Raw genomic sequence first — 15,862 nt, forward strand, 5'->3', positions numbered from 1 at the left:
TTATTATTGCCACGGTGATGAATGATGATAATACAGAACAATAATTTATTATTATGAGAGTAATAAATTTTTATTGGAGGATATTCCTATTTTTTTAAAACAAATTTACAAACAAAAAGTATTGTTGTTTTTATTTATAAAACGCAATTTTTTTGTACTTATTCCACTTTAATTAAAGTGGAATAAGTACTATAAAAAAAAATTGCGTTTTATTAAATAAAAACAACAATACAATGCAGTTCCACCATGAATTGACAGTTAACAAAATAAAAGAAATTAAACAAAAAGTAACTAAAAGTTCTCTACATAGTAGGTATGTATTATTTCTATTATTTTTAAAGTAGCAAGTTACAACGTATGTAATAATTATAACACAATAGAAACGTCCCTTAAAAATAAACTAATTACGGTAGGCTATTCAATAGTTTCATACCAAAAACATTTTTGTAAGAAAATGGCATAATGTCATTCATTATTCATTGTAAAAATAAGGGTTTACGACACGTCATAAATATTTTTAACACGAGTCAATGTTGTTGAAATGATATTGAATCAGAAAACCCTGTTCCCACTGTATTGTCGATCTTAAATGCTTATCGTAGTGAATTCTTAATGTTTTAGCAGATTTACACGAAGTACCTACTACTTAATTAAGCCTTCATTAAATTTATAAATATCCACTCATATTTATCATTTTCAAAACGATAAAATTCTGATTGTGGCCACTGGCCAACAGAAATCAGTTTGGATACCAACGACAAAATATACATATATATAATATATAGAAAGGTATCGCCTACTGAGATGTTTAACCAAATTTTATCATATTAATTTTACCACCGAAAACTCAATTCATTTGCCCGCAATAATATACGTGGGTATAAAATTAACACGGCGATTAGATGGCGATGAAAATAAATAAGTTTTATCACTCACAATAAAATATAAGTAATAAATTAGTAGGTAAGTAAATTCGCAATACCAGTCAAAGGTAAAAGCGAGACTGTACTGAGAGTTTCATACTTTAGAAATTATTATACAAATATGTAGGTGCCTACTTTATTTTTTATTGAATTTAAGTTATTTAAGTACAAAAGGTTTTCAAACAATGTCAGGAAAGGCACAATTTTTTTGTAGCTTACTTGTTTTTTGTACGGTTACTTTTTTCATGTAAGTATGCAATTATTTGGAGTGTTTAGACAATGCATTTAGGCACGGATGTATCGACACAATAAAGAAAATTGAAAGAAATTTAGGGATGTCATAAATTTTATTTTTAACCCTTGCACGCCCGGCATAACATAACTTCGTTAATTTTTAATGTTGAGAAAAACTTTAAAAGATACATTCATACATAATTATCTCAATCTAACGAACCGCAACGCAATTTTAAATTAATCCACGAGCCGGAACGGTATATTTTGGAATTCCACGAACCACAACGGCGCTCCGGTGCGTTCCTGTCCATTCCGAGCGCTGGTTTATTTGAATTTTAAAAACTAACCAACACCAGGGACGCATGAAGACTGGCTAGCAATCAGGATTCTTGGAGGCACCGCGTGCTGTCCATAGGCTCCAGCTAAGGGTCGAATATGGCCGAAGAAGAAGAAGTGAAGTAAATAAGAGGAGGAAGTAAATAATATTGTAATAATATTATATGTTCGGTTTGTATAATATTTGTGACATAAAATCACAGAAAAATAATATTTATACATTTAGTGTCAGAGCTTTTACCAAAACTATTTAATAGGAGCGTTTTTGTCTTGATGCTATTTTGATCATGCACGTATTTTTAAAAGTTTAGGTTATGTTTTTATCACAGACAATTCTCATATTATCGTTAAGTTTTGACAGCAAGAGCAAAACGGCTAAACGTTTCGTTTTGCGATGTTACGATAATAATTGTTTTATTATAAATTAATTTTATCATTATTTTAATTTAATTAAGATGGTAAACGATAAAAAACGCCGTTCGCGTTCCCGATCTAGGGATCGCCGCGATCGAGACAAGGAAAGAGATTCGACCAGACACGGCGACGACAGAGATGCTCACAGAGATAAACAGAAAAGGAAAGAAAGGGAACGATCAAAAAGCCCTTCCCACAAGCGAGACTATCGTGATAAGGATTACGATAAAGATTCTAAACGATCAGATTCCAATAAAGACAAAGGTAAATCATCGAAAGATGAAGATATGTCTAAAAGGAAACCGAAGAGCTCGACGGATGTCCCACTGGAAGAAGAAAAAGAAGAAGAACCTAAGCCGGTTGCTAAAAGGGAACCGCTTTCTCTCGAAGAACTGCTCGCTAAGAAAAAGGCAGAAGAAATCGCCAGAAGCAAGCCAGTGTTTCTTAGCAAAGAACAAAGGGCAGCTTTGGCTTTACAGAAACGTCAAGAAGAAGTTGCCGCTATTCGAATGAATCTAAATAGACCTAGCGTTAGCACTATTGATCTGACAGGTGACCAGAGACAAAAAGAGGCTGAAAGTCGCAGGGAAGAAGAGGAGCGGAAAAAATCAGAGAAAGAATCGGACAGAGACAGGAGAGATCGTAAAGCTGAAGAGAGGAAAGAAGAAAGAAAGCAACAACAACAGCAACAACAGCAACAACAACAATCCACTTCAAATCCTAATTCAGACAGAAAAAATGACCCTAATGATAGAAGACGTGAAAGACCTCCGACTGAAGAATATTCGAAGAATAAAGACAAGGAAAGAGAAGAGGAAGCGATTAAGGCTAGATATTTGGGTCTGATTAAAAAGAAACGTAGAGTCCGCAGATTAAATGACCGTAAATTCGTTTTCGACTGGGATGCTTCTGAAGACACCTCTAACGATTACAATACTCTATACAAAGAACGTCATCAGGTGCAGTTCTTTGGAAGAGGCCATATTGCTGGCATCGATATCAAAGCTCAAAAGAGAGACCACAGCAAATTCTACGGTAACTTACTTGAGAAGAGGAGGACCGATTTGGAGAAAGAACAGGAAAAAATAAGGCTTAAGAAAGTTAAGAAGAAGGAAGATAAACAGAAATGGGACGACAGACATTGGTCGGAGAAAGAACGCGATGAGATGACTGAAAGAGATTGGCGAATATTCAGGGAAGACTATAATATCACGATTAAAGGTGGTAGGATTCCGGATCCCGTCAGGTCATGGAAAGAAGCCGGTTTTGCAGATGAAATTATGGAAATTATTAATAAAGTAGGATATAAAAGTCCTACACCTATTCAGCGTCAAGCTATACCGATCGGGTTGCAGAATCGAGATATTATCGGCGTTGCAGAAACCGGTTCAGGAAAAACGTTAGCTTTTCTAATACCGCTGTTGATGTGGATCCAATCTTTGCCAAAAGGTGAGAGGCAAGAGGACGCAGATCAAGGCCCCTACGCTATTATATTAGCCCCAACTAGGGAGTTGGCGCAGCAAATCGAAGAAGAAACTAATATATTCGGCATTCCTCTCGGTATAACATCTGTCGTCGTGGTGGGAGGTCTGTCTCGTGAAGATCAAGGGTTTAAATTGAGGCTCGGATGTGAAATTGTTATCGCTACTCCCGGTCGGCTGATTGACGTGTTGGAGAACAGATATTTGGTGCTCAATCGGTGCACGTATGTCGTCCTGGACGAAGCCGATCGTATGATAGACATGGGATTCGAGCCAGACGTACAGAGAATATTGGAGTTCATGCCGGTGACAAATTTAAAACCTGATACTGAAGAAGCGGAAGACGCAGCTGTCTTATTGGCTAATTATCACAGCAAGAAGAAGTATCGACAAACTGTCATGTTCACGGCTACTATGCCGACTGCCGTCGAAAGACTCGCTAGAAATTACTTAAGGAGGCCTGCCGTCGTGTATATAGGATCGATCGGTAAACCCGTCGATAGAACTGAACAAGTCATACATATGATCGGCGAAAATGAAAAACGCAGAAAGCTCACGGAGATTTTGCAGCGCGGTGTCGAGCCACCGATTATTATTTTCGTCAATCAAAAGAAAGGCGCCGACGTTCTGGCCAGGGGCTTGGAGAAGCTGGGATTCAACGCATGCACGCTTCACGGGGGTAAAGGCCAAGAACAGCGTGATTTCGCTCTCGCTAGTCTTAAAAATGGGTCCAAAGATATATTGGTTGCTACGGATGTTGCCGGTAGAGGTATCGACATTAAGGACGTCAGTATGGTTATTAACTATGACATGGCCAAGTCGATCGAGGATTACACTCATCGTATAGGACGAACCGGTCGTGCCGGCAAGACTGGTAAAGCGGTCACTTTCTTGACTAAGGAAGATTCCGTCGTCTTTTACGATCTAAAGCAGGTCATGATTTCGAGCTCGGTTTCCACTTGTCCTCCGGAGCTGATGAATCACCCGGATGCCCAGCATAAGCCGGGTACTGTTGTCACCAAGAAACGTCGAGAAGAAATGATATTCGCTTGAATTATTGTTCATTTTAGAAATGTAATATTGTATCGAAATCAAAGAGCGCAAGTGTAATATGCTACTAGCGACATCTAACAGCGAAATATGAAACCAATATAATACATTTTAAAGTGTTTTAATTACTCAATTAATATACTTACATTAAAATGATTTCACATCATATATATTTTTATTTTCTATGAAAATTAACTATGACTTATTCAAAAATCTTGCCGGTACATCTGAAAGAATTTATTTAAATAATCAATACCTATGTATCGCTAGATGTCTGCAGTAAATCTACATTAGCCCTGCACCTCTTCTTGAGACTACAGTACAAACTCAAATATAGTAATAAAATCAAGAGGCTCATAATATGCACTCTTGTTAAAGAAAATATAAAACTTCAAAGCCTATTTCACGAAAATATCTCACTTGATCACATCCGATTGGTGTATTATTTTGTCAGCTTGGCCCGACTTGAGTTAAGTAATAAGATTGTGCTATGTTGACAGCTACAAATAACACTTTTCTTATTCAGCAGATTTATTCATCAGTGACTGATGTGTAGATTGGTTGAATGCGACTTTTTAGTTTGAAAAAAACATCTACTGTTGCAATCGACAAGTTGCATGCTTCTTGGGCTGCGAGTCGAAGACGCCAGGACACATACAAATACCTACGAATTGGTCATTCCTATACCGGCTGACTGCATCCAAATATCTATTCGTTTCGAAGGTTACGTGCGACTGTCGCTAGGTAGATGTGCGCGGTCTTCATATGTGACACCGGATCGACGTTCTTGGAAGATTTGATTTATGACTGTGCGGCAGATGAGGCGAGTTTAGATGTGAGAGCCGGCTAAAAGGCAAAGTGTTATTTCATACTAAACACATAGAATGCATTATAGCATTTTTAGCACAATTTTGGAGTTAAATGTTTATTATGTTGGAATAGACCTCTAGGGTATGATATATTATATTATTCCTTGAGTGCTATTTGGATAGATATATTCTGTTGAACCTCCAATATAAAGCGTTGTCTTCAGTCTGTTTGTTATATGGGTCAGAATTCAAATTCTAAAAATGCGCAATATTGTCCAATGTCCTAGAAAATTGAATGTGAACTGTTTAATTGTATGTAATCATTTTGAAAAAATAAAACACAATGGTAATTTTGAGATTTCTTTTTAATTTTTTTTAAGTCTTGTCCAGTTGGTTTGTATAACATGTTATATACAAAAAAATTAATACATAAGAGTTTGGAAAGAAACATACTCGATGATTGTGAACAATAAATAAGAGATTTATAAATAGACTACGATCTACAGACCTACAAACTTATCTGAAGAATGGGATGGGGGAGTCACTGTCGAAAACTACCCAATCAAGACTCGTAACTGGACAAAATCTGACATTCGATTGAAATTTTCAAAATGTCCTATGGTAGTTTGTAGTTCCATTTTTGGCCATTCTACAGATAAATTTCTAGGTCTGTATCTGTAGAATGGCCAAAAATGGAACTACGAACTACCATAGGACGTCATTTTGAAAATGTCAGATTTTGTCAAGTTACGAGTCTTGATTGGGTAGTTTTCGACAGTGGCTCCCCCATCCCATTCTTCAGATAAGTTTATATGTCTGTATTATCTAATTTGGAACATTGTTTATGGACAGTGTTTCTATTATAAATTTTATTATTTTCAAAATACAACGAAAATATTTTATTGACTTGCCATACTCATATTATAGCAGCACATAATAGGGTAAGTTTGTTGGGTATACTGTAACATCTTTTTATATTTTACATTCTTCTTTTTTCACACATGACATGCTTTATATTATATATTATTAACAAAAGACAAAACTAGTTTAGTAATCATCTCAATCACCAGTACCACCTGTCATTTCATAAACTATGTTAAATTAATGTTGTTCCAGTAAAAGAATTAATCGAGAAAGATAGTTTTCTGCAATTTCAAACATAATAATTAACCCCTGTGGCAAAACATTCTCACAACAAGGTTCTATAATCAGATAGAACTTTGTTGCTCTAAATTTTATCGGAGCAACAAAGTTTCATCAGATAATTTTAATGTCTGTTTTTGATAGATATTATAAAATATTTAGCCTAAAATGCTTAGAAAATATAAACATAATACAGTTATAATAATATTTTTAAGTTGATTTTATTCGTATTAAAAACTTTAGAGCTCAATATCCCAGTTTAGTACAAATGTCAGATGATACTTTGTTGGTCTAAGGTCACGGATAGTTACCAAAATTTAGTGGCTCTGGCACCATGCAATTAAAATTCAATAATATATCATCGTCGAGCTGATAAAACCTCTGATGTGACAAAATTGATTTTATTTATTTGATTAAAAGGTTGTAAATGGCTCATTATCACCGACGTTTGTAATGGATATTAAGCAATGACATTAATATGGACGAAGCATCTAGAAAATAAAACGACACTCACTTTGTGTCGGGTCTGCCGGATGGCGAAATTCATATTTTAATATCGGTATCCTACGCTCAAATGAACATTCTGCTTGCAAGCGGTCTGGCGACACCGCTGGGTCTGCCCATACAAAATTTCTGACTGTCAGGTTTCGACTCCACCGTTATTATTGTGCTACAAAATGCCAATGTGCCTAGTTAAAAATTGTAAAAAAATCTACTAAACACTCCAAGAAAGATGGGATATCACTTTGCATGTGTTATTTATTATTTATAAAATGCCATTTTAAGATATTGATGAATGTTTATTCAATGCAATTGAATGACAGGAACCATTGGACAGTCAGTCGCCTGTGATTCGCTGGGCGCACTTGCGTCTAATCTCCGAGAAGTCGTAAGTAACCGAGAATCTGTTTCTAATGCAATGAGTCATGACACTAATACGCCATTACAATAAAGGTTATATTACTATAAATTCTCGAAGCTTGTATCGCATAATGGAAACGGAATGTCAATGGTCACGTGACATCTACCTATACATCTGTGAATGACTTTCATGCACAATTTCTCATGCGCGCCGGGTATGAAGTGAGTCGTCCATTTAATATGTCATTGATATTAAGGTATTAAGTAAAGAAATAGTAAATTACCATGTTTACTGCTAAACAAAGCACATGAACTTTTACTGAGTGACGGTTGTATTAACATAATTTTTTAATGAGGAATAGTTATTAGCCATACAAGACCCATTGAGTTCTAGCACCAGTGTTGTCAACCATACTATAATTATAGTACAATATTATAATTTTCAATCCGTGAAAAATGTCAAATACCATAATTATACGCAAATATGCCCAAAATACTATAAATTTGAAGGATTCGAGACGAAAAATGTTCCTGTACTATAGTTTTTTTCAAAAATACAGGAAATACTATAATTTTTACCCTTTTGTACTATAATCAACTTAGAAAAAGATGGCAACACTGTCTAGCACTGAAATATGTAGGTATTGGACACTAGTACAAATTGTTGTAAAATGTAAGTTTGATGTGTGACATGATGGAGTGAACTCAGCATGCGGTTGTCGCATCAAAAGCGGGTCATTGCCACAGTACCCCCCTCGTAGTCAAATGCCTTCATGGTCCATAAAAAATGTAGGTTGTAAGGTCTTTGTTTGCTTGTCTTCTAGATGCCGCTGCTGATGATGATGATGGAAATTGTTTGTTTACATTGTTGTCACGACAGTTGACAGTCAAAGTTATTTGTTAATGTCAACAATCAAAATTTGGTCGATAAATAAATTAGTTAATGATTGAAAATACAACACGAATTTTTGACCTTGTCAGCGAAAAGACTAAAAAAAGAGAAATATGTGCGAATAATTCTTGTATTTATTGAATTAAAGTCGTTGATTGCCAAAAATTATATAAATCGCTATGAAAGTCCCAAACAAAACATTAGCATTTTTGTGGAAAAGTGTGTATTTTAAAATCAACATAGGTATTATATTGATTTCTATTAATTTTCAGTGGTCAATAAAATAGGCACTAAATTAGATTTTCCTATCAGCTTAAAATACTGTGGTCAATGAAGACTAGTTCCTGAAAAAAAATAAAAAAACTACATTAATGGAACATTTTCAAATTAACAGCCAAATGCTTAGTTATATTCATGCAAATAAGTCAGGTTATATGTTAAGCAACTGATTTTTGAGCGCATAACAAGTGTCAAAATAAATACGATTTGTCATGGGCAAGAGATTTAGTGTTCTAATGGGGAGAAATGATTCACAACTCTGTAATGAACGTGATGTTCAGGACATTGCATAACATAGTCGGATAATGCCGTAAATTTGAACGATACAGAGTAGAGCTGCGGCTTTCAGATGTAGTTGAGAATGTCAAGGAGATCAAAATGTAAAATTGTAAAGTTTTCTTAGAGAATTGGATAGGGAGTTTGAACAACGGATCCTAAAAGAAAAGAGGGCATAATATGACAGTTTAGGATGTTTGCTGAAAGATTAATATCAGTTTTGAACCCGTGATTCATCAATCAAAATGTTCGATGGTGGGTGCCAAGAATTTAAAGTCAGCTAATTTAATCTATAAATGAAGATTTCGATACCCCAGTTCAATAGGGGAACAACTTATAAAACCTTGTTCCAAGATAATGGCGTTTGAAGTTTTTGCAGTAATTCTCATTTTAATTTTAAAGCCTTGATTTCGTTGAAATTGTATGTTTTTTTATATTTAATTTAGTGGAATTCATCAATACACCAATAAATTTGATTATATAACGGATTTACTAATTAATCCCAGAAAGGGTTATTCGATTTTATGACACATTGAAGACATTTTTGACTATTTTTTTTGCTGAATTATAAAGAGACTTTTCTACATCGAATGGCATTCTTAACTCAAAATCTTTAAATTTTGAGTTATTCCCCTATTGAACTGTGGTATCGATTTATATACCTCTACGTGGTTGAGGACATCGTTGATTATACAATAATTCACTCGGGAGTATTATTCCTTCTTCACATCGGACGGTTTAGCCTCTTCAGTACTGGACGCAGGCATCAAAGCGTTTTTCGCCGACTTGCCAACATTAGAAACGACGTCTACAAATTCAGAAAAGTTCTTGGGGAAGGATAGTTCAGGGAATTTCAGCTCTGCCTGTGGGTCTCCCGGTTTAACTGAAATGATTAAATAAATAATTTATACCACCCATAAAATTTTGTATTTAGATTAATCTTGCCATGGGGTGGATTTATTGGGGTATTCTGAACTGTTTATTGTACAGAATGAACGCAGTAAGTGAATAATGTGTCAATGCCACCTGTTATCGGCACAAAAAAAAACTCACAGTGATACTGTATTCAGTGAACTGCATAATTTAACATAACATAGGAAGCACGCAGGGCTATTGTGATTATTGTATCGATTACTGTATCACTTTGTCTGTCTTGTTTCTTGTCAAAACTGTTGAACCTCACGTCAATGAGGTATGTTTATACATAATGGGGTATTTTATTTATGCTTAAGCTTATAATGAGTATGATTGTATACAAAAATCTTACTTCCATAGATAAAATTGTATACGACGTTAGCGAATAATTTTCCTTGCCCGGCGGCCATGCCGAAGTACAAATTAGCTTCCTCAGGATAGCAGATCGCCCCCATCGCCCCGGTACCAATTAAACTGTACGTTAATTTCTGAAACAATAATTGCAAAATATAGATTATATAGAACACTAGTCATTTAGATTTGTTAAAAAAATATTTAATGGACTTGTCGGAATTGGACATCCTACCATCCAGTATGACTTGTCAGAAAACCATTGCTTCTTAACTATAATTTATATCGCAACAACTTATCCAACAAAATCGTCTAAATTCCAATTAATTTCATTGAGTATCCTCAGTCGATATTTCCTATTAATTTTCTAAACATTGTAAATTTGTCAGATGTCAGTGGACGTATTTTTTATAGTTCATAATTTTGTGCTAACCTTGAAAATTCCTCCGCGGAGTCCAAAAATAAAACCAGTTAATGTACCCATAGCCATGGCTCCAATTCTTTGCGCGTCATTGTCTTCTTCTCTTAAATATGTGACGATAACTAAAAATTATAATAAATTAATTATAACACATTGCTTGAGGCTTTCACGTAGGCTGTTATTTATCCAGTTTCTTGTCTACCAGTGTGTATTCTTCCTCTTGTCCTTCCTATTCTAACCTGCCGTGAGTGTTCCAAATCATGATTGTATCCGCGATAAATAGTATCTTTAATCCACCCACGGCAAGTCGTTTTCGCGACCTCTAATGGCATTTATTGATATACAGGCTACCCTCGCCTTTTGTAAGTATTAGGTTCCTGAAAAAGTGTTTATGAGTAGAGGGATGTAAAAGTGTACTTTAAAATATTTATGGTACAAGTCAGTTTACGGGAAGACAGGCGGTAACTGCGCTAATTTTCATAGCCGATTTTGGCGAAATTCATGAATTCAAGAATGAAAATTTAACCTAACCTAAAAAATAATCCAGTGTATCGGCTATTTTCAAAATTTGTTTGCCGCTGGCTTACCTTAAACCGGACAAGAACCATATATATTTATCAAAGGGTATAATAAAGTTAACTAGGCATATTAGCAATCAGCAGAGCTATTCTTAACTATTAACACGGTAACACTCTTCCGTTATTTTTATTGGTCCAAATTAACACAGAAGCAATTCCAAACACAAGGCGTTTATCTGTCATAATTGGTAATTCGTAATACGGCGAAAATTTAAGTTGGTACGCCTGTCGTGTGAAATACGTCCCTTATTTGCGACACTCAATCAAATTTGGATATGTTCGTACAGGCATCTATGGTGTTTCCACCCGCACCCCGAAAAGAAAAAATTAAAAAAAATAATTGACAACTTGATGGGAACTATAAATTGAGATGGCGGCTGTGATCTGTGACGTAGATTATTTTTCAAAATAGTCGAATCTCGCATCTCAATTTTCAACATGTAATTGACGTACTCTATCTCGCTCTAAATGTTAACACAGCCAAGCGAGGGGGTGTTAAAAGATATCACTTTTAACAGTTAAGTTCTTGTGCTAATTAACTACTTGAATACTTTAAGTGATATGTTAGAATAGCCTTGCAGGTCCTGCAGTGCTAAATTTTGTGTTAATAATAAACACAACTTGTAGAATAGGGGTATATTGTATATAGCAATGGTAACGATAGCCTTTACCTATTATTGGTGCTGTTAATGTAAGGTTTATCATTGTACTTATTTCTAGATTTACCATTTGCAGTTAATAAAGGTAAGTTAGTCATGTCGCCACTTGATATTTGACAGCTCGTGGGGAACTACAAATTGAGGCGGCGGCCGTGACCTGTGACGTGACGTAGATTATTTTTCAAAATAGTCATATCTCACATCTCAATTTTCAATATGTAATTGACGTACTCTATCTCGCTCTAAAAGTCAACACAACCAAGAAAGGGGATTTTAAAAGATAGCACTTTTGACAGTTAACTTCTTGTGATAGTTAACTGCCTGAATACATAAAGCGATATGTTAGAATAGCCTTGCAGGTGGTTCTTCATCTCTGCAAAACTTCATTAACATATCTCTTAAGAATGGCCTCTGTAACGAGCCCGAAACGTCAAGAAAAGAAGGAAGAAGTACACATTCATGGTGAAAACCTAGAAATCTATAAATACAATATCAAATAACTGTGAAAGTCTCAAACATTATAATATAGCAATATACATTATTAGGCAACCTCCCTTTTAAAATTATTTCCAGGTAAGGGATTGTTTTGACCTAATATGGCTGTAATATTTTGAAAGTATTATTCTCACATTTGTATTGTTTTGCCGATTCACTGACTGTGTTGCCGATTTGCGCTGACAGATCCTTGACCTGCCGTAACGCAGACACAACGTTCACCCTGACTATGCCCACAGGCTCCAACAAACTCTGTTCCAGGGAGCTTGTTACTTCTAATTGAACCTTTGTCACGGTGGATCTGGAACAAAAATATCAAAGTAATTACACTGAACACCAAACAAGATCAATTCTCGAGATTATCATGATTGTAACTAGTGCTTTACAAAGACCATGTTTCTTCAATTCGCCTTGGTCGTAGAGCCATGTACTTTAATTCGTCAATGCAATCTGTAAGCAAGCTTTACAATACATACTGTATAAATGTACCCTAAACACTTTCGAAAGAAACTTCTGCACAGTGTCTATGGGCCAATCAAGTGATACTCAATCTCGCTCAGCACCCATGTTAAAAAGCATCGCACCTGACAGTTGGATCCTGGGATAAGTAACTGTCAAAATATAGTACAGTATATTTTATCACTTTTTTATTGATTTTGGAGTTAAGTAATATGTTAGAATAGCCTTGTTAATTGCTTTAATCACCAACTCTTCAAATATTAGAGGACAAGCTAAAATGATGAGCTCTACGATCTGTACGAACATTCCAGCCAGAATTCTGTTAGGATTAATTCGGATGATCAGCGCATCTATTCTATACACAAGGCTGCTATCGGCGGCTATCAAAGTTACTTTATCATATTTATGTATTGGGGGCTCGCTTCGGGATGTGGAGGGCCATGATCTAGGTACAGACGGAGGACCATCTTTTCTCACACCGTGCGCATGAAAAAGATGGGGTATATTGTCTTTAACTGACCGGCTGACAAGTCTTGCCACTTGCAACTTGAAGTTGCCAAAATTGGCAGAACGGTTAGCTGCGCTAATAAATAACCTACAAAATAAACTAAGTGTTCTGTTAAAATTTCCTGGGTTGCAAAGTGTTCCATTGCAAAAAAAAAATTTGGGAAACCCTGCATTAGAGTATCGATGGATTTTCCAGTCTTATTTCCCGTTGCTCATCTGTTTCAGATGAACGGGCTTGAGCAGTGCTTACTCGATCGGTTTCCAGTCTTATTTCCCGTTGCTCGTTTGTTTCTGAAGCTCGTGTCACCCCTTTCTTTCGAGCTTGAGGTGTAGATCGACCAACAGCTTGTCGTTTAGGTGGCATAATTGATTTGACAGCGTAAATAATGCTTTGTGACGACTATTACAAATTCACTTGGAAAAAGAAAAGAAAATGCGTGTCATATTTATTATCTAATGTCGACCGGCACTTGGAATTTAACAATTAACACCACTTTCAAACTGAAATGTCACTGACACCGAAAACAAAAGAACTGCAGCTAAGCTATATGAAATACAGTTGAAACGATTTGCGCGCATCTATTGTAAAATGGTTGTATTAATTCAAAAACCTTAGGCATGCGCACAACTCACCAAAGTTTCATTGCAATAGGATAAATGGTATGGGAACGCATACGAATAAAAGAAGATAGAATGAAGAAGAAGACAAACAGACAAACAAACATTAATTTATATATATAGACTAGATATATTTCTTCTTCTTCTTTTGCCATATCCGCCCCTTAACTGGAGCATATGGACACCACGCGGCGCCTACAAGAATCCCTGTTGCTCACCAGTCTTCTTGCTTCGTTCCAGGTCAAACCAGCATCCCGTAGCTCCGCCGTATACACTCTGTAGATTGTATATAGCGGCCTTCCAGGACGCCGGAATCCGGTCGGCTTGAAGAACAGGCAAGCCAGGTTGAAGTTCTCTTCTGGCATCCGCAGCACGTGGCCGAGCCAGGTCCAACGTCGCCTCTTCACTTTCAGCGTGATGAGAGGCTGCTTGGTGCGTTCTCTTATCTCCTCGTTGCTCCTAAAGTCATACCACCGCACACCCAGTATTCGTCGCAAACATCTGTTTTCGAAGCTCAGTATACGGTTGCTCTGAGCCTTCGTAAGGTGCCATGATTCGCTACCGTAAAGCAGCACCGTCAGAATGCAAGCGTCGAATAGGCGGCATTTGGTTTTGACCGAGTACAATCGTGAGTCCCAGACATTCCGCATTGAGTTGAATGTTGCTCCAGCCATTCCCATTCGGATAGCGAGCTCTTTCTGCAAAATGCCATCTCCCGTGATGTGTACCCCCAGGTACTTGAAGCTGTCGACGCTGTCGATGTTTTGTCCGTCGCTAATCGGAAATCTGGATCAGGACAGGTGCTATTACACAAGACATTGGTTTTCTTCGCGTTGATTTTCAAACCAACGCGAGAGGAGTTGTTATGCAACCTGTCGATAGTCTCTTGAATGCCCTCGATTGAGTTGTCGAATAGGACAGCGTCATCGGCGTATTCTAGGTCGCATAGCTTCACCATGGGGGTAACATGTATGCCTCGGTCGGGTGGTATTGACTTCCGTAGTATGAAGTCAAAGAGAATGATGAAGAGAAACGGTGCAAGGACACAACCCTGTCTGACTCCGGTCGTGACCCCGAACCATTCCGTGACAGTGTCTCCAATTCTGACACAGCATTCGCTATTCTCGTGCAGGCTTTTGATTATGGCAATGATCTTGGGAGGGATCCCGTATGCTCCCAGTATCGTCCAGAGGGAGGGGCGGTGCGGACTGTCGAAAGCCTTCTCATAATCCACAAAGCAGCAGGCCATCGGACTGTTCAGCTCATGGCTCTGCTGGAGAAGACATCGAAGGTTGTGGATTTGGTCTGCACACGCTCGACCAGGTAGAAACTTAGTTAATACAAGTGAATACCATTTGATATAATTCTATGCGAGGTACTTAATCAGGCAGAGGCGTATCAGTGAAATGAAAAGTGCAAAAATGTGCAAAGTTATAAAACGTATACTCTACAGGCGATATTATGCCTGAGTGCCGAATTCGAAATTCGAATTCGGTGGCAAAGTATTCATTCGGCCAAATTGTATGAATAGGATTCCGGTAAGCCATGGGATAAATACCATGAATTGAGGCCTCTCTAAGGCAATTTCAAGTCTCGTGATATTTATAAAGTATCCCTATTGATAAAAATAACTTGATTCGTGATTCTGAGGGAAGAGAATGGGGTGGGAATCGATAAACTAAAAAGTGGGGTTATTGGCAATCAGTGTCTTAACTTACCGAGGAGCAGGGTAAATTGAAAGTTCAGACGGTCGGCATATGTGGGCATCTTTCTTTGGCTCGGCCGGGGGCGGTTGTGATGCATTTACAACTGGGGAAGCGGCAAACACCAGAGCCGATGTACCCACCACAATCTTGCGCACAAACTATAATAAGAAATGAACACACTTTTAAAGGATAGAATCCAGAACGACAAAGTTCAATTTTCAAAGAAGTATAATATCATTGGGTTATGACGATTTTGAATGACATTAGTGCAGAAATTTTAATATAAAAATTGAAGAAAACTACCATTTTTGACGTCTTTCCAAAACTTATGTAAATGTCACCCCCTACCTGGTATTGCCAAGAGAAGTCCAAATGTCATAAAATCATAATTTTTATTAATAAGCACTGCCAGATATAGTTTATTTATTTTTAAAATTACTTAGCCAAGTTTCATT

General features: G+C 36.8%; 2 protein-coding genes across 2 annotated transcripts; one reads left to right on the top strand and one right to left on the bottom strand.

The window, feature by feature from the left end:
- Positions 1–1,839: 1,839 nt before the first annotated feature.
- Positions 1,840–5,603, top strand: LOC147068917 (putative ATP-dependent RNA helicase DDX23). The gene has a single exon (XM_085951257.1). The coding sequence runs from the start codon at positions 1,949–1,951 to the stop codon at positions 4,439–4,441; it is 2,493 nt and encodes an 830-aa protein (XP_085807383.1). The 5' UTR covers positions 1,840–1,948; the 3' UTR covers positions 4,442–5,603.
- On the bottom strand, positions 5,595–15,743 carry Mic26-27 (MICOS complex subunit 26/27). Its single transcript, XM_085951260.1, has 8 exons — positions 15,711–15,743; positions 15,420–15,565; positions 12,252–12,418; positions 10,398–10,507; positions 9,966–10,101; positions 9,361–9,581; positions 7,114–8,487; positions 5,595–5,767 (listed from the first exon to the last, which is right to left on the bottom strand). Exons 1-6 carry the CDS (start codon positions 15,711–15,713, stop codon positions 9,412–9,414), a joined length of 732 nt encoding a protein of 243 aa, XP_085807386.1. The 5' UTR covers positions 15,714–15,743; the 3' UTR covers positions 5,595–5,767; positions 7,114–8,487; positions 9,361–9,411.
- Between the last annotated feature and the right edge of the window lie 119 nt (positions 15,744–15,862).

This window comes from Rhyacophila brunnea, unplaced genomic scaffold (assembly GCF_057557595.1).
Source record: "Rhyacophila brunnea isolate RB1 unplaced genomic scaffold, BYU_Rbru_1.0 scaffold_24, whole genome shotgun sequence".
Lineage (NCBI taxonomy): Eukaryota > Metazoa > Arthropoda > Insecta > Trichoptera > Rhyacophilidae > Rhyacophila > Rhyacophila brunnea.